This window comes from Myotis daubentonii, chromosome 9, assembly GCF_963259705.1.
Source record: "Myotis daubentonii chromosome 9, mMyoDau2.1, whole genome shotgun sequence".
Taxonomy (NCBI): domain Eukaryota; kingdom Metazoa; phylum Chordata; class Mammalia; order Chiroptera; family Vespertilionidae; genus Myotis; species Myotis daubentonii.
In genome coordinates this window covers 85,253,457-85,278,330 of record NC_081848.1, presented here as the reverse complement: position 1 = coordinate 85,278,330, position 24,874 = coordinate 85,253,457, and the positions used below count along the sequence as shown (strand labels likewise).

Sequence of the window (24,874 nt, the reverse complement as noted above, 5' to 3'; positions counted from 1 at the left end):
GTGTGGCCGAGAGGCTGAGAAAGGGCTGTGAGCACCGTGCGCCCCCAGCTGCCCCTCCCCTGAACCTTGTCCCTGCGGGCGCCCTGTTGCTGGTGGAGCCCCTGCTGCCACAGGCTTCCCGCACTTCAGAAGTGTCCAGGATTGGCTGGCTCTGCTGTGGAGTGCCCGCCCCTGGCCCCCAGCCCCCAGGCTGGCTCTGCACTTGTCCTGAGCTCCACCCCCAGTGCATGTCCCTGAGGCTGAGCCGTGTCACAGCAGGTGCGATGGTGCTGTGTCCATGGTCACTCCTCTAGGTCCCAGCCTCCCTCCTCGCTCTGCTGTCCCCATGGGTGGTGGCCGAGCTCCCCTTGTCCTGGCTGGTCCTCTGGGCAGCCCCAGGCTCTCCTGTACCAAGTGCGGGTACTGACTCAGCTGCTGCGGCCAGAATGCCTCCTGACTGTGCCAGTCAGAGCAGGTCATCCTGTGCTGGCAGGTGAGGCCTGCCAGGCGTGAGAGTGCACCCTGCCCTCCATCCAGGGGGCTGAGAGCTGTCAGGAAAGCGCGCTGGTTCCAGCTGTGTGCAGGCCTACGGCTACAGGTGAGCCAGGCCCGGGGACAGCTCCCAGGGGGTCCCGGGAGACTGCTGGCCCGTAGCCAGGCCTCTGAGGCAGAGAGCACGTTCTGGGGCCCCCAGTATGGGAGGACTTGGCTCCCGGGGCAGACCTGCTGTCCTCTCAGGCCCTGAGGCAGGGGCTGTGGGGTGGCTGCCAGGGCCACAGGGAGCAGGTCCCCTGGGGCACACCGGGCCAGGGCCTGTAAGACAGGTGTTTTAGCTGCCAAATCTGGGGTCGTCTCTTGAGCAGCAAGACAGCGTTCATAAAAGCATCACCTGCAATGCAGGACCTCAGGGACCCACAAGGAAGGACAAAGGACCTTCAGGAGCTTCTACCCAAAACATTTTAATAATTATAAAGTGTCCAGAATGTTTACAGAAGCGGGTGTGAGCATTTCCCTTCGGTTACGGCTAAGGCACCAGGAGTGACCCCGAGAGCTGGCCAGCCCCTCGGGCGCCGGGGCTCAGCAGATGATCTTCAGGTTCGGCTTCTCCTCCTCCATGGCCCGCAGGAGGTCGTCCGTGTCCTCCCTCCAGTAGATGTCGTACAGGCTGTGCAGGGCAGGGAGGGTGTGGGCCAGGGCACAGCCAGGGCACCCCCCCCCCCCCCGTATCCTCCCTGGTCTGGCTGAGCCAGCAGCCCTGGACCCCGTCCGCCCATCACTTACACCAGCTTCTCCAGGGGGCAGCTGGGCTGCTTGGCGCTCTCGGCCACCTTCATGACGCCCACCTCGCTCATCCAGTTGTTGCTGAGGTCCAGCTCGAGCAGGCTGTGGTTGGCCAGCAGGAGCGCGGCCAGGCTAGTGCAGCCCTGGTCGGTCACCTCGCAGTCCCCCACCCTGAGCGAACAGCAGGGCAGAGGTCAGGATAAAGGCACACCCCCAGGCTGCCGCTGACTGGCTGAGTGACCTGGGCCTGTGCCACCACCACCACGTGGGCCAGTGGAGTCCACACACGGCCAAGCCCCGGAGCCTGAAACGGCCCGTCCCTCACCAAGACCCCGAGGCCGGAGCCGTCCCCAGGGGAGCACAAGCTGGACACGGAACTGGTGACGGACAGAAAAGGAAAGATGCAGGGAAGGGAGAGTCAAGGGTGGGCCCTGAGACCTGATGGGGTTCCTGAGCGCCCCAAGGCCTGACGCTGTGAGCCTGGCCCAGCCCAAGCAGGACCCGGGGAGGACAGCCCAGGACGGGACAAGGGGCTCCTCTGTGAGGGAGGACCGGGCCATGATGATGGGGCCCGACTGGCGTGCTGCCCTCCTCTACCCCCCCCCCTCCACACACACACACACACACACACACACGACGCCCACTCACGAGAGCATCTGCAGGGTGGTGCCCGGCTGGCACAGGCCCTGGCACAGCACCTCCATGCCCTCGTCCCCCAGCTTGTTGCTGCTTATCTGCAGCTCCTGGAGGCTCCGGTTCCGGGCCAGCATCGCACTCACGTGCGGGCAGCAGGCAGCCGTGAGGCCGCAGGACTTCATCCTGGGGACACAGAGGACAACTGCAGCCCAGGCGCTCGGGCACCGGGGGTTCCCCATATCCCGCCCAGAGAATCTCAGCGCCGTCCCGCCTCCATGGACCTGACATGCCTGCCTCCCCCTCAGGCGGCAGCGGGTCCTGGTCCTCGGCCCCCAGCAGTGTCCCCACCAGGCCACCCCCTCAGAGGTCCCCTGAGGCGGCTCCTCACCACAAGGACTGCAGCCCGCAGCTGGGCTCCTGCAGGGCCTCGCACAGCAGCCGCGCGCCCTCGTCCCCCATCTCGTTGCCAGCCACACTGAGCTCCTTCAGGCTCTCCTTGGCTCTGAGCACCCGGCAGAGGTCCTTGCAGCCACTGGCCGTGAAGTCACACTCCCAGAGCCTGCAGAGGCAGGGGACGCGTCACAGCAGGGCCACCCAGGGGCAGTCCCGCCCCACCTGGCCAGGCCACAGCCTGGGGGCAGGGCGGGCGGGGACACGCCTGTGCAGAGCTACCTGGACCCCACGGCCCTCTGCCCAGCCTCCAACTCACCACAGGGTCTTGAGCCTGGAGTTGGGGCTCAGCAGCCCAGGGCACAGCTCCGCGATGCCCGCGTCCCCCAGCTTGTTGCTGCCCAGCTGCAGCTCGCTCAGCGAGGCCTTGGCGGCCACGATGCCACCCAGGTCCTGACAGTTGCCCGCGGTGAGGCCACAGCCCTCCAGCCTGGGGCACAGGAAGCGCTGTAGCAGCTGCAGACACCACCCGCCCCGCTTCCCGCCGCCAGCCCAGCGCTTACCGGATTACCTCCAGCGGGCAGGTGGAGTCGGCCAGGCCCTGGCACAGGGTCCGGGCGCCAGCCTCGCCAAAGTCATTGTTGCTCACCCCCAGGTGCTTCAGCTCCTGCTTGGCCCTGAGCACCGAGGCCAGGGCCTCGCAGCTGGCGGCCGTCAGGTTGCCATACTCCAGACTGGGGACAGGCGGGCGGTCAGCCCTCCCTCCTGGGCCCCCGCCCACCCTCTGGAGACCACCCACCGGCACAGGTACCCGAGCACAGGAGTCCTGGACCCGGAGCAACACGCCCAGCCTCCCCCATCACTGAGCCCATCCGCGCGTTAGAGCGCCACGCCGCCCGCCATGGGCAAGCACGCGGTCACCGGCCAGCTGCCAGCTCCTTTGGGGGGTCACAGCCCAGTCGTGGGACATGTGCCCGGGAGCCCCTCCTCAGACCTCCCTGCGCCGACACGTGGGCGAAGCCGAGTGACAGCGGGTGTAGGGCTGAGGTGACCGGGCGGGGGGTGGGGGGGCGGGCATCAGGGACGCGCCAGGAAACTCACTGGAGCCTCTCGATGTGGCACTGGGGGTCCAGGAGCCCCTCGCAGAGCAGCTGCAGGCCCGCGTCCTTCAGCTGGTTGTAGCTGAGGTCCAGCTCGCGGAGGGAGGGCATGGAGCGCAGCAGGCTGGACAGGGCCCCGCAGCCCGCCTCCGACAGGTTGCAGCTCTGGAGTCTGTGGGAGAGCATGTCCATCACGGGAGGCCACGCCCTCCAGAGGGAGGCCACGCCCTCCAGGGGAGGCCACGCCCATCGCAGGGGCTTATGCTGCGCCGCCAGGCTGGCTCCCGGCTGCGAGCGGGCGCAGGTCCCAGGCCCAGGGCAGGAAGGGGGCATGGGACCTGAGATGCGCCTCCTTCGGGGCAGGAGTGGGTCACTGTGCACCTCCCTCAGGAGCAGGGGGAGCCCCAGGCCCCACGCGTGTGGCTGCCGCCACGTGAGCTCACCTGAGCTTCTGGATCTTGCAGGTGGGATGCAGGCTCTGGAGCACCAGCTGTGTGCCGGCATCGCCCAGCTCGTTGGAGGAGAGGTTGAGCTCAGTGAGGGCGGGGTTGTCCCGGAGCGCGGAGCTCACTTCCTTGCAGCGCCCCTCCTTGATGCCACAGTCGACCAGCCTGCGGACGGGACACTCAGTGGTCATGCCAAGCAGCAGCTCATGACCCGTTAGTGGGCCAAGAATTAGGTCGTCACACCTCGACATTTTTTTTTAATTAAATCTTTATTGTTCACATTATTACAGTTGTTCCTCTTTTTCCCCCCATAGCTCCCCTCCACCCGTCCCCCCCCCCCCCCACTGTCCTCATCCACAAGTGCACGATTTTTGTTCAGTCTCTTCCCGCATCCCCCACACCCCTTTCTCCCCCCAAGAATAGTCAGTCGACTTCCTTTCTATGCCCCTGATTCTATTATAATCACCAGTTTATTCTGTTCATCAGATTATTTATTCACTTGATTTTTAGATTCACTTGTTGATAGATGTGTATTTGTTGTTCATATTTTGAAAAAGCAAGTTTATTTTATTTTTTTTTCTTTTAAATCTGTCATTTTTTAAAATATATTTTATTGATTTTTTACAGAGAGGAAGGGAGAGAGAGAAAGTCAGAATCATCGATGAGAGAGAAACATCGATCAGCCGCCTCCTGCACATCCCCCACTGGGGATGTGCCCGCAACCCAGGTACATGCCCTTGACAGGAATCGAACCTGGGACCCTTCAGTCCGCAGGCCGACGCTCTATCCACTGAGCCAAACCAGTTTCGGCTGTTGTTCATATTTTGTATCTTTACCTTTTTCTTCTTCCTCTTCTTAAAGGATACCTTTCAGCATTTCATATAATGCTGGTTTGGTGGTGATGAACTCCTTTAGCTTTTCCTTATCTGTGAAGCTCTTTATCTGACCTTCAATTCTGAATGATAGCTTTGCTGGATAAAGTAATCTTGGTTGTAGGTTCTTGGTATTAATCACTTTGAATATTTCTTGCCACTCCCTTCTGGCCTGCAAAGTTTCTGTTGAGAAATCAGCTGACAGTCGTATGGGTATTCCCTTGTAGGTAACTGAGTTTCTTTCTCTTGCTGCTTTTAAGATTCTCTCTTTGTCTTTTGCTCTTGGCATTTTAATTATGATGTGTCTTGGTGTGGTCCTCTTTGGATTCCTTTTGTTTGGGGTTCTCTGCGCTTCCTGGACTTGTAAGTCTATTTCTTTCACCAAATAGGGGAAGTTTTCTGTCATTATTTCTTCAAATAGGTTTTCAATATCTTGCTCTCTCTCTTCTTCTGGCACCCCTATAATTCGGATGTTGGTACACTTGAAGCTGTCCCAGAGGCTCCTTACACTATCTTCGTATTTTTGTGTGTTTTTTTTTGTTTTTTTTTAAAAATATATTTTATTGATTTTTTACAGAGAGGAAGGGAGAGAGATAGAGAGTTAGAAACATCGATGAGAGAGAAACATCGATCAGCTGCCTCCTGCACATCCTCCACTGGGGAAGTGCCCGCAACCCAGGTACATGCCCTTGACCGGAATCGAACCTGGGACCTTTCAGTCCGCAGGCCGACGCTCTATCCACTGAGCCAAACCGGTTTTGGCTATCTTCGTATTTTTGGATTCTTTTTTCATTTTGCTTTTCCGGTTGGGTGTTTTTTGCTTCTTCATATTTCAAATCTTTGACTTGATTCTTGTGATCCTCTAGTCCAGGGGTCCTCAAACTTTTTAAACAGGGGGCCAGTTCACTGTCCCTCAGACCGTTGGAGGGCCAGACTATAGTTTAAAAAAAAAACTATGAACAAATTCCTATGCACACTGCACATATCATATTTTGAAGTAAAAAAACCTTCAAAAAAAAGGCTCTCCTAACTTCAAAAAAAAAAGGCCCTACTAACTGCAAAATAAAAATAATAGACCTCCTAACTTCAAAAAAAAAAAAAAAATCCTAACTTGTTCTTACCTCGGTCCTCAGGCAGCAGCAGGCTCTGCACAAGCAAGCTCGTGACTCGACCGATCACACCCGAGACCGAGAGGAGGAGTCAACAGACAGAGATAAGGAGGGGAGTCGGAGGGTGCGGCGCACATTCCACACATGCGCTGCTAAGCAACAGGCAGCGGCAGCAAAAACACCCGGCGGGCCGGATAAATGTTTTCAGCGGACTGCATGTGGCCCATGGGCCGTAGTTTGAGGACCCCTGCTCTGGTCTGCTGTTGGGAGTCTGTATAATATTCTTTATTTCAGACAGTGTATGCTTAATTTCTAGTTGGTCCTTTATCACAACCTCGAGGGTCTCATTAGATTTCTTGAGGGTCTCATTAAGTTTATCGGCGGTTTCTAGGAAATTCTTGAAAAACCTTAAAAGTGTGGTTTTGAACTCTATATCCAGTAGTTTGCTTTCCTCCATTTCTGTCATTTGTGACCTGTTTCTTTGTCTCCGCATTTTTTTATGCTTCGCTGTGTCGATAGAATGGCTTTCTGTGCTAGGTGTCCTATAGAGCCCAGTGGCTCAGCCTCCCCGATTACCTGAGGTAGACACTCTTGGTGCACCCCTTTGTGGGCTTTGTGCACAGTCTTGTTGTAGTTAAGCCTTGATTGTTGTAGGTAACACTGGGAGGGATTGACCTCCAGGCCAATTGGCTGTGAGAATCAGCTGTGTCGACAGTGGGACAACTTCTGTGCTGGAGACACCCTTATGGGGCAAGGCTTGCTTCAGTGGGGCTTTGGTGCTCACTGAGTCTGCCCCCTGAGTGTGTCCCTTATGGATCTGAGGAGCTGCAATCTGGATGGTCCCACTCTGACCTCTGGGCACACTGGCTCCTGGATCTCTAAGGAGGTGCTAATCTAGCCTTTGTCTGAGGCTACCCAGCAGGAGCCAGCTGTGACACAATGCAATTTGCCCTGGGGCCTTGGGCCAGCTGCAGTTTGTTAGGTAATTATCAGATTGCAAAGGGCCAGGCCTTTCATATGCAAAAGTTTCCATGCTTGGGCCAGGCGGGCGGGGTCCCAGGGGATCAACAGGGCAGAAAGAGCAGTTATGGCTGCTCTCAGTCCTGCCCTCAGAGGCCCTGCTTCTCAGTGTCCCAGCAATCGCTGCAAGCACCTCTGAGAGAAAGCTGCCCTTGAGTTCCGACCGATGCCAGACAGTCCCGTTTCTCCCGTATGAGTCTGGGTTCCCAGAGACTCGCCCGGAATTGGAGCTCAGAGCTTGAGGCTCCCTCCCGATTGAAAAAGACAACGGTGTCCTCAGCCGTCAGCCCGCTCCGCATGCACCTCCGCACCTTTGTATTTTACTTCTGCACAGCACCTCCTCTGAGTCTCGGTATGCTTTTCCCTTTCCTTCTAGTTGTAGAATTTCCACTCAGCCAGCCTCCCTGTGGTTCTGGGTGATGTCCGTTCCGTCTTTTAATTGTATTTTTGAAGTTGTTGTGGGAGGCAGCAATTTCCGGTGTTTACCTATGCCGCTATCTTGGTTTCTCTACACCTCAACATTTTAAATGAAACAGAAAAAGCGAGTGGATCGTCCTGGGACACCTGGGTTGAAGACACTGGCACGCACGCGGGTGTGGTCTGGGTGCCATGTGCTCATGGGCGCGGTCAGCATGTCAAGCTGCTCTCACCTCCCAGAAAGCAAGCCCCTCAGAGGGTACAGCCAGGGAGAGAACTGAGCAGCAAGACGACCATGAAACCAGACCATAAGCAGGACCGGGACATCGATAAGCACGGGAGGTGGGGGGCAGCACCAACAAATGTACAAGGAGCAAAGAAACCAAAGGCCCGCAGCTAGGCCCAGTCGTGACATCTGGCACAATCCCCCGAGGGATGCCGACGTCAGGGGGAAACGGCGCAGAAGCGGGCCGTGAGCAGTGACCACGGGGGAACAGTGGCCCTGGGGGACAACTGGCAGACACCACCTGAACAGGCGGGCAGTGACAGGGTGACCGCGTGATGCCATCGCAACCACACACTCCACACCATATACCAGCAGGACTCCGCCTCATCCTTTCTGTGTCTTGTTGCCAAAACCATGTGACTCAGCCATGAGAACACATCACAGGAACCCTCTCCAGACCTGAGCCAACTCAGCAGGCAGACGGGCAAGGAGCGACAGAGGGACCGTCCCAGTCAGGAGGGCCATATGCCACCCGGGATCCTGCACTGACCGGGACAGGGAAGGGCCTAGTGGGAAAGCCGTGACGTCGGGGTTGAGGCGGCTGTGCTGGCTCCACATTTGACCAGGACCCCAGGCGCTGACTTCAGGGGAAGCGGGGCAAAGGGCAATGGGCACCCCAAAACCATCTTCATCACCCTTCTGTGAACCAAACCTACGTAAACTAGTTAGAGAGACACCCAGCAGGCACCTGCCAGCCTGTGAGGCCCGAGGGGCTGCTGGGCTCAAGAACCTGACAGTGGGCAGGGCGGGCGGGGCGGGCAGCACCTCCATGTAGCCAACCCAGTGGCTGTCCCAGATGGAGGAAGGGGCCAAGGGGCGGAGGCAGAGACCCCACCAGCTGCTCTGCCCACCCGCCAAGTCCCGCCCACTGGCTTGGGCCAGGAATGGATTTACATTTTTAAATGTTTGGAGAAAATTACAAGCACATTTCACCCCATGTGGAAGTCAGTGTACACTGTGCACCCAATAAGGAGAGGACTTCTGGGCACACCAGGCCCGCGGGGCGCAGCGGCCACTCCCAGGGGCCCTGGCCAGTACCTGACCACCTGGTACTGCGGGATGAGAGGCAGGATCTCCGTCCACCGGGCATCGCTCATCTGCTGGTACTGGATGTCGAGACTCATGGTGAGAGGCAAGTGTGCTCTGGGCGGAAGCAGAGGGAGAGGGGACATTTTAGCCAAATTCTCTTATCGCAGGCCAGGGAGCCAGCAGGAGCTGGCCCGGCCTATGCTGTTTCCTTTCTGTGGCACCTATACCCCCTCAGTCGCCAGGAGTGAAAATGGGGGAGGGCAGAGGGAGGCCTGGCAAAGGCCCCAGTGGCCACAGAGCCTGGGGACATGGGCGGCCACAGAGCCTGGGGACATGGGCGGCCACCGAGCCTGGGGACATGGGCGGCCACAGAGCCTGGGGACATGGGCGGCCACCGAGCTTGGGGACATGGGTGGCCAAAGAGCCTGGGGACATGGGCGGCCACTGAGCTTGGGGACATGGCTGCAGGAGCAGAGGCTGCATTAACCTCCCGGCCTCTGCACCTGCCTTTGGGCCCCTCCTGCCTGGGAGAGGGTGGGGCCTGGGCTTGCCACCTGAAGCCCTGGACTCTCACTGGCCCGGCAAGGGCAAGGATGGGTTGGGAGGGGTGGCCTGTGGGCCTGGACACAGCAGGGGGACCCCGGCGGGGGGACGGGGGTGGGGGGCACAGGACTGGCAATCCATGCAGTGCTGTGGAAACCCTACCTGCCTGCCTGCCTGCCTGCTCGGCCAGCTTCGTGTCACTCAACTGCTGTCACACAGAGGAGCCAGGAGCCTGTCTGCCCACTGCCCAGACCATGTGATCCAGAGGGAACCCGCCCCTCCCCCCCAGCCCAGGGTGTGGTCACCCAAACACTGACTCAGACCTACCCTCGCCCGCGGGAGGGGGCAGAGCACCCATGCTGACACCCCCCCTCAGGGACCACCTGAGCCCCGCTGCGCTCCCAGGCGCACCCTCTCTGGGAAGCCGGCCGGACATGGGGGCTCCACCCCAAGTGTCCAGGACCTAGGCCTCACGCCTGAGGCAGCTGGGTGGGAGGGACAGGTGCCGCAGTCCCATAGCAGCTCTCCGGGGCACCAGACACCATTGCCCAGCCGGGACATACAGGTGGGGTGCGGGCCTGACACCTTGTCAGTGCTGTGACCCCCCCTGAGGCCCGGGACTCTGGGCAGGCAGGGTACACCCTCTGCCACCCCGGGGTAAGCCCACGGGGAAGCCGGGACACGGGCAATGGGAGCAGATCACAGGGCCTAAAACCTCCCCAGGGACCAGCTGCAGCCTGAAGAGGCCTGAGGCCTGGTGGGGTGGCCAGCCTGGCCGAGATGGGCTGGACAGTGCCTGGGGCAGGGCAGGGCAGGGATCCCTGCTCATCCACAGCATGGAAAGCCCAGAGAAGGATGCGATTTGAACTGCCCGTGAGAACGCCCTGCCCACAGGATGACTCGGCCCCATGCGAGGTCCTGGTTCCCTGAAACCCGGCTTCCTGAGAACTATGCTCACTCGCAACCCCCCGACTCCTGAGAGGTCTCTGCTGGTGTCTGCGTGGAGCCTGGCACTGCCCGGCCTTGCTGAGGGGCTGCCCCTCCCATCCGGCTGGATCCGGGCCCACATCAGGGGGCAGGGCAGCGAGGAGTGACACCCAGCACACAAGGTCCCCAAACACGGGCCTGATGAAACTGGGTCGAGGGCGCGGAGTCTGGCTGCCCACTGCCCAGAACATGTGAGCGAGAGGGAACCACCCGCCCCGGGAGCCCAGGGCGCGGTCACCCAAACACTGACTCAGACCCACCCTCGCCTGCGGGAGGGGCCAGAGCACCCATGCTGACACCCCCCTCAGGGACCACCTGAGCCCTGCTGCGCTCCCAGGCGCACCCTCTCTGGGAAGCCGGCTGGACATGGGGGCTCCACCCACCGAGAGGGTCTGAGGTTAAGGACAGAGAGCGGAAAGGACACCCATCGCAGAGCGCCCCATCCCCAGGGCTTACCAGACGCTGGGGCGTCTCCGCGCGGGGCTTTGGACCCTTTGAAACCCCATGAAAACGTGTGGCATCCCCCCAAGAGGTGCCCCGTAAAGATCCCCAATCCAGCGGGGACACGCATCACAGTCAGGAACCCCGCCCCCGCTGGGCGCTCCGGGAGCCGCTGGGCCGCTCGGATCTGGCTCCCGGCGCGCAGCAGGCCCCGGAGCCCCGCGCCCGGCGGCCTGGACTCGGGCCTCCGCTGGGGCGGCGCCCACGGCCGGCATCCGCGGGGTGGGGGGCCCCGGGCCCAGGAGCCGGCGCCGGGACCGTGGGCTCCCTCTGCAGCGCGGGGATCCCCGCACGGTCCTTCCAGGAGGACAGGCCGCGACCAGCCGGCGCGCGGAGACGCATCCGAGTCCGGCTGCGCCCACCCGAGGGCGCCCGCTCCGCCGGGGCCGCCGCGGAATGTCCCCCAGCCCGCCGGCCCGGGAACCCCCACCCCAGACCTCACCTGGTGCCCCCCGCGACCCCAGACCTCACCTGGTGCTGCCGGTGCCGCCTCGGACTCTACCGGCTGCTTCCGGATGGGACCGGGGATAAAGGCGAGGGCGGGGCGGGGCCTCGCGCGGGGCATGGCCGGGGACAGCCGGTCCGCGCGGCCCTCCCGCTCCCTCCCACCCCCCACCCTGCCCCCGGGCCTTTGAGCTCCATCTGCCAGAACAGGGTCAGGGGACCGCAACTCCGGGCAGGGCCGCCAGCCGGGGGCGGAGCGGGGCGCAGGGAGGGGCGGGCTGGCCCCTGGAGACCGCCGCCCTCCTCTCCCCCAGCAGCTGGTTTCCCTGGAGCAGAAACCAAACACCTGGGCCCTTGGCCACCGGCTCTGGAAGAGGAAGTGACTGCGGGCATGCGGATGCCACGGGATGGGCGAGGGGAGCACGTGGCGCATTCCCAACACCGGGCAAGTGCAATAGGCGTGCGGGCGCTCCGGAGCCGCGTCCCGTGTCTTTTGCAGCCTTTGGTGACCGCCCAAACCTGAAAACAGGCTAATGTCCACCAGCAGGAAAATGGTTACGTCATTTACAACATGCGCCGAAAGGGGCCACATGCTGACCTGACAGCTCAGGGGAGGCCTGCGTGGCCGCCTTGCAAACTCAGACCTAAAGTCACCACAGGGATGGCCTGAAATTAAACTGTGAAGCAGTGATGGTGGGTAGTTATGTCCTGGGCCGGTATCTTCCCTGACAAGGGCAGCCTTTACCGTAACTGAGCCTGTCTGTCTTTTTGCATCTGTGGTAACACAGCCTAGAAATGTCTGGGTAACGTGTAACTCCCCTTTTCCCGGACCCCCTGGGGCACAGCCTAATGTGCTGGTGGAGGACAGAGACCACCAGTTCCGTCATTGTTGTGATCACGTTAATTGTTGACTGTTAACTCTCCTGCACCCGCCTAAGCATGTGTCCATCATTTCACTTTTTATCCAATCCCGGGGTTCACCCCCCCCTTTGCTTTCTCCCGCCTCCCTAGTCTATCACCAATGGATTTCCTGTAACCCATCCACGTCCCCTCCTTTGATGGGGATGTATAAAAATAGATGGAAAAAAAAATGCCATTCTCTGGAGCATTCTCCCAATTCCTGAGATACTGCTTCCCAGCAACCGTCAACAGTTTGGCCCAAATAAACTCAGAAGAATTCTTTACGCGTTTGAAAGTTTCCATGTCACACCACACGCTGAATCCTGACGGGAGCGACCTTCAGGCGCACAGTGAATTTTTAAGCTGCATCACAAGACAGAGCAGGTTCAAACACCCAGGCGCACGCGGCCTGAGCAGGTCACCTCCGTGGGCGCCCCGGCTGCGCGTCCGCCGGCTGACGTCACTACTTAAGTGACCCCTCCTCACGTGTGCTCTGTTCTCACCACTCAGGCGGGCATCCGTTCAGCCGTTTACTGAGCACCTACTGTGTGCCAGCCAGTTCCTGGGCCCGAGGGTCAGCAAAGCAGGGGACAGCTCTCGGCCAGTGCTGGTGGAGCTCCAAGTCCACAGGGGGACATGACATTCAGAAGTAAACTGAGAGCATGCAGACTGAGGGAAGTGCAAAGGGGGGCGATACTGCGAGTAACAGGGAACCCCCTCCCCTTCCCCTCCAGCTCTGACCCTGCCTCCCCACTCCTTCCCTCCAGGCGCGGGACCTCTGCTTCTCTCCTGCGCCCCAAAGGCCCTCTTCCTCTACGTGTTTCCTGAGCCTAGGTCGCCCAGTTGGCTCACTTCTGCTGCCTCTGTAACTTCCTAAATGAACATTCTCTTATAATTAAAAAAAAAAGGGGGGGGGTTCGGGGGATGGGGTGCTGGAGCAGCGGGTGGGGTCAGGCAGGTTCCCCAGGCGACAGCAGCCAGCGGCTGGGAGGGAGGCTGCTCACCGCAGACCTGGCCTGAAGTAACGGGGGACGAGGGCGGCGGCCTGGGCCCTCTGTGCCTTGGAGGGCTAAAGGGAAGTGTTGCTCAGTTTGGGAGAGTGTGGGCTGGGCCAGTCCTTGCTTGTGTAGCAAGGGGTCCGCAGAGCCCAGGACTGGGCTGGGGCAGGCCACCAGGCACAGCCCCCGCCGCAAAGCTGCCCTGCAGCAGGTGCCAACGGTCAACCTGACAGGTGTCAGGCGAGGACGGAGCGGCTCTCCTGCCCTTGATGGGGAAATGGGGGGGTGCTGGGTTTCCGGCAGAGGCCACTGCAACCAGCGGGAGGGCGAGGGGCACAGCAGGCGCGCCAACCAACTCCAACATGACGGTGGTGCCAGGAGGGGCATGTGCCCTTGTAGGAAACCGGGCAGAGGTAACGAGAGGACAACCCGGACGCCCCTCTTCTGACATCTGTGTCCCGGCTCCTGCCCCTTCCAACGCCCAATCCACGTGGTTCAGTGAAACCCAGATGATGGGTACGGAGGGCAGGGCACAGGCCCCAAAGCCCTCCCTGTCCTGCTCCCCCGACCTGTCAGCAGCTCCGCTACATGGCAGAGGGGACTTCGTGACCAAGCGAGGGCTCCCCGGGCAGGGAGGCCGCCCTGGGTCACCTGGGGGCCCTGAGAGGCAGCAAACGTGGGGTCCAAGGCCAGGAGGCTGTGGGGCGGTTGCACCCAGAACGGGAGGAAGGAGCCCCGGAGGCTGGACCGGGTCCAGAAGCAGATCCCCCGGAGTCTCGGGGAGGAGCCAGCCCTGTGGACACTTTGATTTGTGTTGGGTCGCAAGGGGGTCCAGGAGCGGATGCACGCCTCCTCCAGGCAGACGGTGACGCAGATACTGGGCCCTTCCTGGAATCCGGAACAGCCAGGGCACCCGGCAAATGGTGATGCAGATGCCGGTCCCGCCCTGGAATTCCTAACAGGTCAGCTACCAGACAGATGACCCCCGCGGCGGGAACTCCCACAGCTCATGCTCCCCGCCCTCACGAACAGCCGTATAAAAAAAGCGCCCCCCTCCCTGATGGTGCGGATCCACGTGCCCTGTCTTTGGGGTCCGTGGGTCGCCCCGGGGACGCAGAATAAAGTCTTTCCTTTCTTTCGTGTCTGATAAACTCGACTCTATTTCCTACGCTGCCTCCTGAGCCACCCAACCTAACAATTTGAACCCGCAGCCCATTCTGTGTGTGTTTGTTCATCCAATCGGAGAGTCCCCCACTTTTGCTTTCCATCGGCCCCTTAATCTACCGCCCATGGACTCCACGTGACCCGCCCCCCTTGCGCCTCCTCCTTTTAGTCTAACTTGCAACACAAGCTGCAAAACTGCCGTTTTCAGGAGCGTTTTCTCAACCCACGGAGACGTTCCTCCCGGGCAACCGTCACCGGTTTGGCTCTAATGAGTGCGTGGAAAGTCCCGACAGATTTGGACATTTCTTACCTCGACACCATCCTAGAGGGGGGCCTGCCTGGTTCTAAGGTGCCGCCCAGACACCGCTGGCCTGCTGTCCCGCAGAGCTGCAGTCCGCCAGCTCTCCCCGCACCCGCGAGGCTCCACACCCGCGTGGGCGCTTTGGCCGGTGCCCGCCCCGTGTGTCCATCTCTCCAATCCTTGTGCCATCCCCGACCCGCGGCCCCCCGAGGTGCTGCCCCCATGACGTCTTCTCTCCCCGCCCGGAGATACCGACCCAGCGCCCCCCAGGGTCCCAGGTGACCGAACCGGACAGAGTTCCCCATGGGCACGCGGCCACGCCCAAGGCGCGGTACCGGGCCAGGCCTCGGCCAAGGTTGTGCTTGGGGGGTCGGTCCTTCGGGAACAGGCCGGGGACTGTCTGACTTGGGGGAGAAGGTCTGGCCAAACCGGCCTCCGGGAGTCGGGCTGGCTGCGGGCCAGCGCACCGGGGGTCCAGGGAGGCAGACGCCCCGGCCACGCTAGGGCCCAGCACGGAGCCTGGGAGACGCGGCCGCGCAGGCGCAGCGCCGCCGCGCCCAGACTCCCAGCGTGCCCCGGGAGCAGGGCCAGTGCGCACGCGCAGGGACGCGCCGGACGCTCTGACGTCCGCGGGGCGCGCCGACGTCCGGCCGCCTCGCCTGCCCCGCCCCCCAGCCCGGCCGACACCCTCTCCCCCGCCCCCGACCACGCCCCGTCCCGGCGGTCCCACCCCGCCTCGCGAGCGCGCGTGTCGCTCGAGCAGCAGGACCGCGTCCACAGGCGGCCCGACCGAGGCCGGCGCCGGTAAGGGCTGACCCCGGGCGGACCTCGGGCGTCGGGCTGCGGGCGGCAGTGACCGACCACGGGACCACGGCGGACTGTCACTGGCCTGTAACCGGGAAGGGGACACGCGCTTTCGACGGGAGGCGGGGAGGGCCGAGCGGGGCGAGGCCTCACTGCCGGGTCCAGACCCCCGATGGGGGCGTGATGCGGCCTGGGCGGCCCCAGCCTAGTGGGCGTGGCCATAGGGGCGGGGCCCTGTCGAGGGGCGGGGCTTGGCGGCTCCGGGTTTGGGGGTGCACGGGCTGGACTTCGCGTGGGGCCCGCAGCGGGGCGGGGCGGTGGTCTAGGTGCGGCCTCCTCTGCCGCCCACAGGGCAAGGCTGGGGCCCGGGGTGGCTGGATGGACGGGCCTCGGCCGTCGGTCACGGTGAGGGGCGGCCTGGGGCCCGCCTGTCCGGGGCCGGGCCATGAAGGTGCGGGCAGGGGGCTGGTCGCGTGCGTGGGAGCAGAGTCCAAGTCTAGGTGCCGAGACTGCACCGCCGGCCCCGGAGCCCCGACTGCGCCGCGGGGCGGGGACAAGCGGACGTTGGCGGACTGGTGGGTGGACGCGAAAGGAAGGTCAGCGTTGCTGTGTGCGCTTCATGCACCCGACAGTGTGGGTAATGCTGGCGACTCACCCGAATGCACTCGGCGGAGAACTCCGAGCCACGCCTGGCGCCCGCTGTGTGGTCCGCGCTGAGGCTCCCGCGGACACTGAGCAGGTCAGACAGGAACCCTGGGAGGGTCGCTGGGAGGGTCCCGCCAGCCCGTGTATCTGAGAATCCCCGTGCCGTCGGTTTGAAGGACGTTTCCGCTGAGTATACATTTGCAGGCTTGCAGGACTCCTGCCAGCGCTCCCGGGGGCAGGCCATCTCCTCCGGCGCCGTGCCGGTCAGTCTGTTATTCCTTCGATGGCATGTCTTCCTGGGTGCTGGGAAGGTTTCCTTTTCAGGGTGGGGCGAACGTAGGTTTACAGTTGTCCTTTTATTAAAAAAAAACTAGGGGCCCGGTGCACGAAATTCGTGCACTGGGTGTGTGTGTGTGGGGGGGGGGGGAGTGTCCCTCAGCCCAGCCTGCCCCCTCTCACATACTGGGAGCCCTTAGGCGTAGACTCCCATCACCCTCCGATCGCCTGATCGGCCCCTTGCCCAGGCCTGACGCCTCCGCCAGAGGTGTCAGGCTTGGACAGGGGGCCCCCATCTCCCCCTGATCACTGGCTCTGGCCCCCGCTCAGGCCTGAGGCCTCTGGCCCAGGAATCATGCCTGGGCAGGGGACTCCCATCTCCCTCTGATCACTTGCTCCATCCCCCGCCCAAGCCTGACGCCTCTGACCCAGGCTTCAGGCCTGGGCAAGGGGACCATCATATCCCCCCAATCCCCGGCTCCGCCCCCCACCCAGGCCTGATGCCTTGGCCAGAGGAGTTGACCCTCATCACCCTCCGATCACCAATCACCGGATCAGGCCTGAGCGTCGGTAGGCGTGTGGACTGAAGGGGGTCTCAGGTTCAGTTCCGGTCAAGGGCATGTACCTGGGTTGCAGTCACATCCCCAGTAGGGGGTGTGCAGGAGGCAGCTGATCAGTGTTTCTCTCTCATTGATGTTTCTAACTCCCTTTCCCTCTCCCTTCCTCTCTGTAAAAAAATCAATAAAATATATATATATTTTTAAAAAGAGTAGGCCTTCCTTCCCCCGGCTGCCGGCACTGGCTCCCCTCTGGCACCCGGGACCCGGGCTTCCCTCGCAGCCCCGGCTTCGTCCAGAAGGACTTCCAGTCTAATTAGCATATTATGCTTTTATTATGATGATTGCTTTCAGAGAGGAAGGGAGAGAGAGAGAGAAATGTCAAGGAAGAGAAACATTGATTGGCCTCCTCCTGCACGCCCCCTAACTGGGATCTAGCCTGCAACCTGGGCATGTGCCCTCGACTGGAATCGAACCTGGGACCCTTCAGTCCGCAGGCTGACACTCTGTCCACTGAGCCACACCGGCCAGGTCTACAGTTGTTCTTATGGAAAATAATACAGTAGCCCAGACTGCGTGGTTCAGTGGTCGAGCATCGATCTATGAACCAGGAGGTTAGATTCTCGGTCAGGACACATGCCCAGGCTGCAGGCTCAATCCCCAGTGTGGGGTGTATAGGAGGCAGCCGGTCCATGATTCTCTCTCATCATTGATGCTTCTCTCTCTCTCCCTCCCCCTTCCTCTCTGAAATCAATAAAAATATATTTTTAAAAAATAATACAATAACCCTGGCCAGGTCGTTCAGTTGGTTAGAACATAGTCCAATAGGCCAGGATTGTGGGTTCGCCCCCTGGTGGGGCGCATGCAAGAATCAGCCAGTGAATGAATGAGTAAGTGGACCAACACCAGGATGTCTCTCCCCCTCCTCTCTCTCTCAAGTCCGTAAACAAGTAAATGTTAAATGATACAATAGTTAGTAAATAATAATACAAGAATAAACTCTTGCCCTTGGCTTAGAGTTTAATAAGCTCTTGGCTTGGCTGAGTGGATGGAGCGTCGGCCCGTGGACTAAAGGGTCACTGGTTCGGTACTGGTCCAGGGCATGTACCTCAGTTGCAGGCTCGATCCCCAACCCCCGTCAGGGCATGTGCGGGAGGCAACCAATCCATGTGTCTCTCATACATCAATGTTTCTCTCTCTCTGTCTCTCCCCACCCCAACTTGCACACTCTCTCTACCAAAAAACTCAATGGGAAAATACCCTCGGCTGAGGATTCACACACACACACACTCACACTCACACACACACACACTCACACACACACACACACTCACACTCTCACGCACACTCACACACACTCACTCTCACACACACACTCACACACACACACACACTCACACACACACACACTCACACACTCTCTCTCACACACACACACACTCTCTCTCTCTCTCACACACACACACACACACACACACACTCACACACACTCTCTCTCTCACACACACACACTCACGCACACTCACACACACACTCTCACACACACACACTCACACACACACTCTCTCTCACACACACACACTCAGGAGTCACTGTTCCATGTTCTCAGCAGCAGTTTCCCTGCACAGCAGTCCCCGCTTGCCCACAGGTTACTTCCCATGCTGTCCGTCAGCTGCGCTCAGTCACAGACCAAGCCGTTAAATGGATCATTCCAGAAAAAACAATGCGGAAGTTTCCCGCCGGCAGGGCTAAGTGCGGGAATCTCTTGCCTCTGCCTCTGGGAGGTGGGCGTCTGTACCTGCCCCCGCCCACTCGCCACTGAGTAGCCATCGCAGGTCCCAGGTCGCCGCACAGACTGGGCTGCACTCAGGTGACCGTGTTTGACCTCACGGCGTCCCAAGTGCAAGACGAGCGATGCCGGAAACTCAGATGTGCCAGCGGGAAGCCGCCAAGGGCTTCCTGTGAGTGAAAAGGCAAAAGGCGTGGGTACAAGATACTTGGAGAGAGAGACCGTGTTTATATCAACTTCTGGCCTGTGCCCTGCCCAGGAATCGAACTGTGACCCGGTTCCTAGGTCGACACTCAGCCCCTGGCCACGCCGGCCGGGCTCACTGTGTCTAACGGATAAATCGGTCTTTGTCCCAGGCGTGCCTGTGTGGGAAAAGCGCGGTCTGTGTCGGACCCGGTCCTTCCGTGACGCGGCCATCCTCCGGGTTGGGATGTGTCCTCCGCCGATCAGGCTACAGCTGTGCTGTGCCTGGGTGTGCCTTTCCTTGTGCTTATCCCTCTGATGCCCATGAAGAAGTCTTCAAGCTTCTAGAACATGCAGCTTGCTTCTTTTATTGGTTGGGGAATTCTTAGCTCTTTTTTTTTTTAAGAATAGTTTATTGATTTTTAGAGAGAGGGAGGGAGAGGAGAGAAACATTGATGTGAGAGCGCAACATGGATCGGCTGCCTCCTGCACGCCCCTACCGGGGAGCAAGCCCTCACCCGGCCTGTGCCCGGCCTGTGCCCCGCCGGGAACCGAACCGGCAGCCTTGCCATACACGGGATGACGCCCAACCACCGAGCCACACCCGCCAGCTTCGCTCTTCTCTCCCGAGGTGTCTGGGTGCTCGTCCTCGTTCCGCTCTTCCTCTGACTCCGGTAACAACGCCGTCCGCCGTCCGCCGGGACCGCCTCACGCTCCTCACCAGCTTTCGTCTCCGTCCATGCCGCGTCCTAGACGCCGTCACTGCCACCTGCCTCACGGCCCCTCCTCACCCTGCGCAGCCCACGGCCGACCCTCAGGGGCCCTCGAGGCCACTTCTTCCATTTTTCTTTTACGATTTCTATTTTTTGTTCCAGGTCTCCCCGGCCCAGACTGTTAATCTGTCTTCCGGCCCCTTGAGTACAGTGTCATCTTACAGCCCTGCCTTAGAGTTTCCAGTATTTTAAGATCACTCCATTGTCTGCATCTCTCTGGGGTCTTTTCATCACGGCCACCTCCTGGCGTGCTGCCCGTCTGTGGAGGAAGCCACCGGGAATTGGGCGACAGGGTGGTGCAGGGGGCGGTGTCCCCCTCCCCCCCAGCAGACGGCCACGTAGGCGCACCGGCTGAGGTCAGACCGCCTCCTCCCGCGCCTGGGAGCGCTCACAGCCCAGCTCGCTTCCTCCTGCTCCGGCGCAGTCGCTCCTCCAGGACCCAGCGCTGGAGGGCGTCCGCCTCTCCTCACAGCCCCGCTGCCCTCTCCTGACTCAGCGGGTGCTCCACGTGACCCCTCGCTGAGCCCTCTTCCGGGTCCTGGCCTCCAGGTTCCTCCCTGTCTCGGTAGCATTCTGATGGGTGTGCGGGTTTCTGTCTTAATACTGGGCCCGGCCCTTTAGACCCCCTCCCTTCTCAAGACCACGAAGTGCAATCGGTACTTGGTTTGCACTCCAAGCCCTTGGGAAGCTGGGCAGTGGATGGGCTGAGAACAGGTGTGACTCGGTGCTTCCATCCGGGACCCCAGCTTCTGTGTGGGTGGGGATGGCCCTGGGAGCTGAGGAAGAGGTGGTTCTAGTGAGAAAAGATGTGCCCGAGCGACAACGCTGAACAGGACTTGATCCAAATTGAAGACTCGCACTCAGGAGACACTGCTCAGAGAATGGAAAGGAGGCCCTGCCTGTCCCCATCTGGGCCTGACCCCTGGTCAGCTCCGTTCCAAGATTCCGCCAGTGAACACATTAACAACAAATCGCTCTCGCTCTCTATCCAGCTAGCTCTCCCCCCTTCCTCTCTCTAAAACCAATTTTTAAAAAATTGGTTTCTTTAAAAAAAAATAGGGGGGAGGGTGATGAAAAGGAAAGATGCAGAGAGCCTGGCTGGAGCGGCTCAGTGGTTGAGCACCAGCCTGCGAACCAGAGGTCCCTGTTCAGTTCTGCTGGGGCCCATGCAGGGTTCGGCCACCTCTCTCCAGGAGGGGGCGTGCAGGAGGCAGGGGTCCCTGTTCAGTTCCGCTGGGGCCCATGCACGGGTTCGGCCACCTCTCTCCAGGAGGGGGCGTGCAGGAGGCAGTGGATCAGTGGTTTCTTTTTCTTTTGTAAATCCTTTATTGTTGAAAGTATTACATGAGTCTCCTTCTCCCCCCATTGGCCTCCCCCGGCCGCTCCCACCCCCAGCACATGCCCTCACCCCCTCCTGTCTGTGTCCATTGGTTATGCTCAGATGCCTGCACACAAGTCCTTTGGTTGATCTCTTACCCCCTCACCCCCCACCTTCCCTCATGGGTTGTACAGTCTGCTCGATGCTCCTATGTCTCTGGTTCTATTTTTGTTCATCAGTTTATGTTGTTCAGTGATATTTCTCTTTATTGACGTTTTTATCTCTATCCCTCTCCCTAAAAAAAAGAAAAATCAATAAAAACATATTTTCTTTAAAAAGGAAAGCTATAGCCCTGATCCGTTTGGCTCAGTGGATGGAGCGTCAGCCTGCGGACTGAAGGGTCCCGGGTTCGATTCCGGTCAAGGGCATGTACCTTGGTTGCGGGCACATCCCCAGTGGGGGGTGTGCAGGAGGCAGCTGATCCATGTTTCTCTCTCATCGATGTTTCTAACTATCTCTCTCCATTCCTCTCTGTAAAAAATCAATAAAATATTTTTTTTTTAAAAAAAGGAAAGCTACAGAGAGAAAATATTTGCAAATCCTACATCTAATAAAGGACTCACACAGAACTGCACCAAAATATTGTTAAAATGCAATAAAACAAATGATCCGCTCAAAAATGGCCTACATCCTGCACAGACACTGAGACAAAGATGTACGTACATACACATCCGTGTGTGTGTGTGTGTGTGTGTGTGTGCGCATGTGTGTCTACGTGTAGCCAACAGACTCAGGAAAATCCTCATCATCGATACGAGACACACTACGCAGCCATTAGGACGGCCACAGTCAGAGCACAGCCAGCCGGGATGCTGGGAGGACCCTGCTGGCGAGGGCGGGTGGCCGCAGGGACTGTCGCTCACCTGACGGAGCGGGCACAGACGGTGCAGCCCAAGTGCTGGTACCCACTGCTCTGAAAACGCACACCAACCTGCAGGGGCCACTCGCGCTGTTGCTCAGAGCTGGAAGCTGCCCACGGGTGGGGAGGGGAGCTGGACAGGGAACCCACACAACGGAGCAGGGTCGGTGCCGGGAAGGAGGACGCTGCTGCCCAGCAGAGCAGGAGGGACCGGGGCGCACTTTGCTTGCTGATTCACTCAGGGCGTCTGGGAAAGGCACGGGTGGGGGAGAGAAGCGGTGGTCACCAGGCTGGCGGCGTGGGGGCAGCCCGGCCACCGAGGGGCACTTCAGGGTGAAGGGGCAGTGGTGGTTCTACCCGTTGGTAAAAACCCAAAGGCTGCACAAAAGCGGGACGCGAGTAAGCACTCAGCCCGCTGCACTTCACTGTGCGCGACTTTTTGCTAAAAAGTTTTAAACACTGAGATGCCCTGAAGACTTCCCCGATATTTGTTTTGTTTTAATCTTAAAGCTTAATTATAGTTCAGAAGCAAGGGGGCCCGGCCGGCATGGCTCAGTGGTTGAGCATTGACCTATGAACCAGGAGTCACGGTTAGATTCCCGGTCAGGGCACAGGCCCGGGTTGCGGGCTCCATAACCCAGTGTGGGGCGTGCAGGAGGCAGCCGATCATGATTCTCGGCATTGATGTTTCTCTCTCTCTCCCTCTCCCTTCCTCTCTGACATCATAAAGGTATATTTTTTTTAAAAAGAAGCAAGGAGCCGAAACCGGTTTGGCTCAGTGGATAGAGCGTCGGCCTGCGGACTGAAGGGTCCCGGGTTCGATTCCGGTCAAGGGCATGTACCTGGGTTGCGGGCATATCCCCAGTGGGAGATGTGCAGGAGGCAGCTGATCGATGTTTCTCTCTCATCGATGTTTCTAACTTTCTATCTCTCTCCCTTCCTCTCTGTAAAAAAATCAATAAAATATTTGGAAAAAAAAAAAAAAAGGAGCAAGGAGCCCTAACCGGTTTGGCTCAGTGGACAGAGCGTCAGCCTGCGGACTGAAAGGCCCCAGGTTCGATTCCGGTCAAGGGCATGTATCTTGGTTGCGGGCACATCCCCAGTAGGGAGTGTGCAGGAGGCAGCTGATCAATGTTTCTGTCTCATTGATGTTTCTAGCTCTCTATCCCTCTCCCTTCCTCTCTGTAAAAAATCAATAAAATATATTTTTTTAAAAAAGAGCAAGGAAGTGAATCACTTCTTTGAAAAACATACTGCATAGACCGCAGTCATTTGCGGCTGGTGCGTTAGATACCAGCTGTCTCCGGAGAAAGACTGACAGTGAGTAGGGAGGTGCCGGTGCCGGTGGCTGAGGACAAATACGAGGACGCGGAAGCGGGAGTCAGGCTGTGCTCCGGGCGCCAGCTCCCAGGCCTCGCAGGGCTGCTGGCTCCTCTGTCTCTTGCTCCGGGTTAATGCACAGGAACTAGGTGTCCCTGGGCCCCCATGCCCACTGTGGCCATTGTGGAGAAGCGGGTAGCCAGGCTGGGGTGTCTGCTTGCCCCTCAGCACGGTGCCCCCAGGCTGGGCCTCAGTGGGGGCCTCTCTTCGGCCCTCAGTCCTCCGGAAGGAGCAAGCCTCCTCCCTGGCGTTGTGGGCACACGGGGGCCGCAAGTGCTCAGCGGGGCACCTGCCAGTGCCTGACCTGGAGCAGGCTCTGATTTGCGGGGGGCCTGGGGCTTCTCAGACTCCTTCATCCCAGGGACCCCAGGCCCATCGTGAGCTCATCGTGGGAAAGCTCTCCCAAAGGGGAAGCAGCACTGCTGAGCACAGCGCGCCCTCCCCGCGGGGCTGACCCAGGCTCGCACTGGAGGCTTCCACCCCCACCGGACACCCTCTGCTCCCCAATGGGGGGTTCCTCCCCGGCTCCATGGACGGGGTGGGGCTGCCCAGCGAGACCTGGCCGCAGGATGCTCTCTCTGTCGCTGGGCCCAGCTCGGCCAGCCCCACTCCATCCTCACGAAGCCAGGGCCTGCCCTCGGGCACCTGCGGCTGAGGTGCGGGTTAGGGTTAGGGTCAGGGCCCACCCTGGAGAGCCGTCCTCAAGGAGAAAGGCACCTGGAGCCCCTGGGGACGTCTCCCTCCCGGCTCCCAGGGGTGGGGCAGCCCCTGGCCCACTTGGCAGCGGGTGCCGGGCTCCTCTCGGGGTCATTCCCACTGAGCGGCTGGCACTGCTGCCCCAGGTTATCAGTCTGGCCTCAGACCCTAGTGGCCTTGGGGGGAGCCGCTTTGTCCACCTGCACGTCAGCCAGAGGGGTTCCGAATGCCCCTGGGGGGACTACCTGGACCAGAGGCAGAGGGGGCCCAGCTCAGGCTGCCCTCCCTCACCCTGGAGAGCCAGCATGGGCTCCTGGCCATGGCACAGCCCTCAAGGTGCACAGAAGTGACCGTGTGTGCAAGCCGAGTGCCCAGGCCACGGAGCAGAGGTGCCAGCCTGAGCTGGGCAGGGCCCCCTCCATTGAGGCCGCAGGAATGGGGCAGGCCCTTGGCTAGCCGGCGCCACCCCCCCCACAAGGCACCTTGGGGGACAGGTGGGGACCCTCCCAGCCTGGCGCACGTGCCCACACCTAGAATGCCTCCTGACGCTGCCCCTGGAAGGCCTGTGGGAGCTCCTGCTGGACCCGCCATCCCAGCCTGGACCCTGGAGCACGATGCTGGCTCAGGCACCTTCAGGCCTCGATGGCCGAGCTCCAGAGGCTGCATGTGCCCTCCCCTCCCCTAGGGGGCCTCAGCACAGGGCCCTCCTGATTCACCCTCTCAGGGTAATAAGTAGCAGGGAGAGCCGGGTCCTGTGCCCCTCCTCTCCTGCTAGGATTTGGAAGACCAGGCTGGGGCTGGGCATCAGGGTGGGCCCTGCAGAGCCCGGGGGTCAGCAGCCTGGGGGTCAGCAGTGTCAGCCCAGGGCAGCCATGAGGACACCACAGGGCACACCCTGTGCCAGCCACATGGCCAGGAAGGAGCTCACCCAGCCTGCTGGCTTCCAGTGGAACGTGAAGAGTTCCCCATGGTGCCCTGGGCCTGGAGGGCAGGGCACCTGAGCCGGACCCAGTCTGAAGGAGAATGGGTGGCAGGACAGGCCCTCAGAGCGGTAGGTGGCCACCTGCACCCCACAAAGCCACGTGGGTCGGTGACCGGAGGCAGCTCTGGGAGCAACAGGCCACCCCGGGC

The 24,874-nt window shown here is 60.4% G+C and overlaps 1 protein-coding gene and 1 long non-coding RNA gene across 5 annotated transcripts; one reads left to right on the top strand and one right to left on the bottom strand.

The window, feature by feature from the left end:
- Positions 1 to 918: 918 nt before the first annotated feature.
- On the bottom strand, positions 919 to 14,569 carry RNH1 (ribonuclease/angiogenin inhibitor 1). Of its 4 annotated transcripts, none has more exons than XM_059710710.1 (10): positions 14,413 to 14,569; positions 8,575 to 8,679; positions 3,830 to 3,997; positions 3,388 to 3,558; positions 2,850 to 3,020; positions 2,606 to 2,776; positions 2,285 to 2,455; positions 1,909 to 2,079; positions 1,261 to 1,431; positions 919 to 1,144 (listed from the first exon to the last, which is right to left on the bottom strand). In XM_059710710.1, exons 1-10 carry the CDS (start codon positions 14,421 to 14,423, stop codon positions 1,057 to 1,059), a joined length of 1,398 nt encoding a protein of 465 aa, XP_059566693.1. In that variant the 5' UTR covers positions 14,424 to 14,569; the 3' UTR covers positions 919 to 1,056. The 4 variants fall into 4 exon arrangements, with proteins under 4 accessions (XP_059566693.1, XP_059566696.1, XP_059566695.1 ...); XM_059710713.1 differs by lacking the exon at positions 14,413 to 14,569 and adding an exon at positions 11,068 to 11,221; XM_059710712.1 differs by lacking the exon at positions 14,413 to 14,569 and adding an exon at positions 11,039 to 11,062.
- Positions 14,570 to 14,731: 162 nt separating this feature from the next.
- LOC132241850 (uncharacterized) lies at positions 14,732 to 20,495 on the top strand. The gene is made up of 2 exons (XR_009454534.1): positions 14,732 to 15,207; positions 19,533 to 20,495. It is a non-coding gene; the product is annotated as an uncharacterized LOC132241850 (long non-coding RNA).
- The last annotated feature ends 4,379 nt before the right edge of the window (positions 20,496 to 24,874 follow it).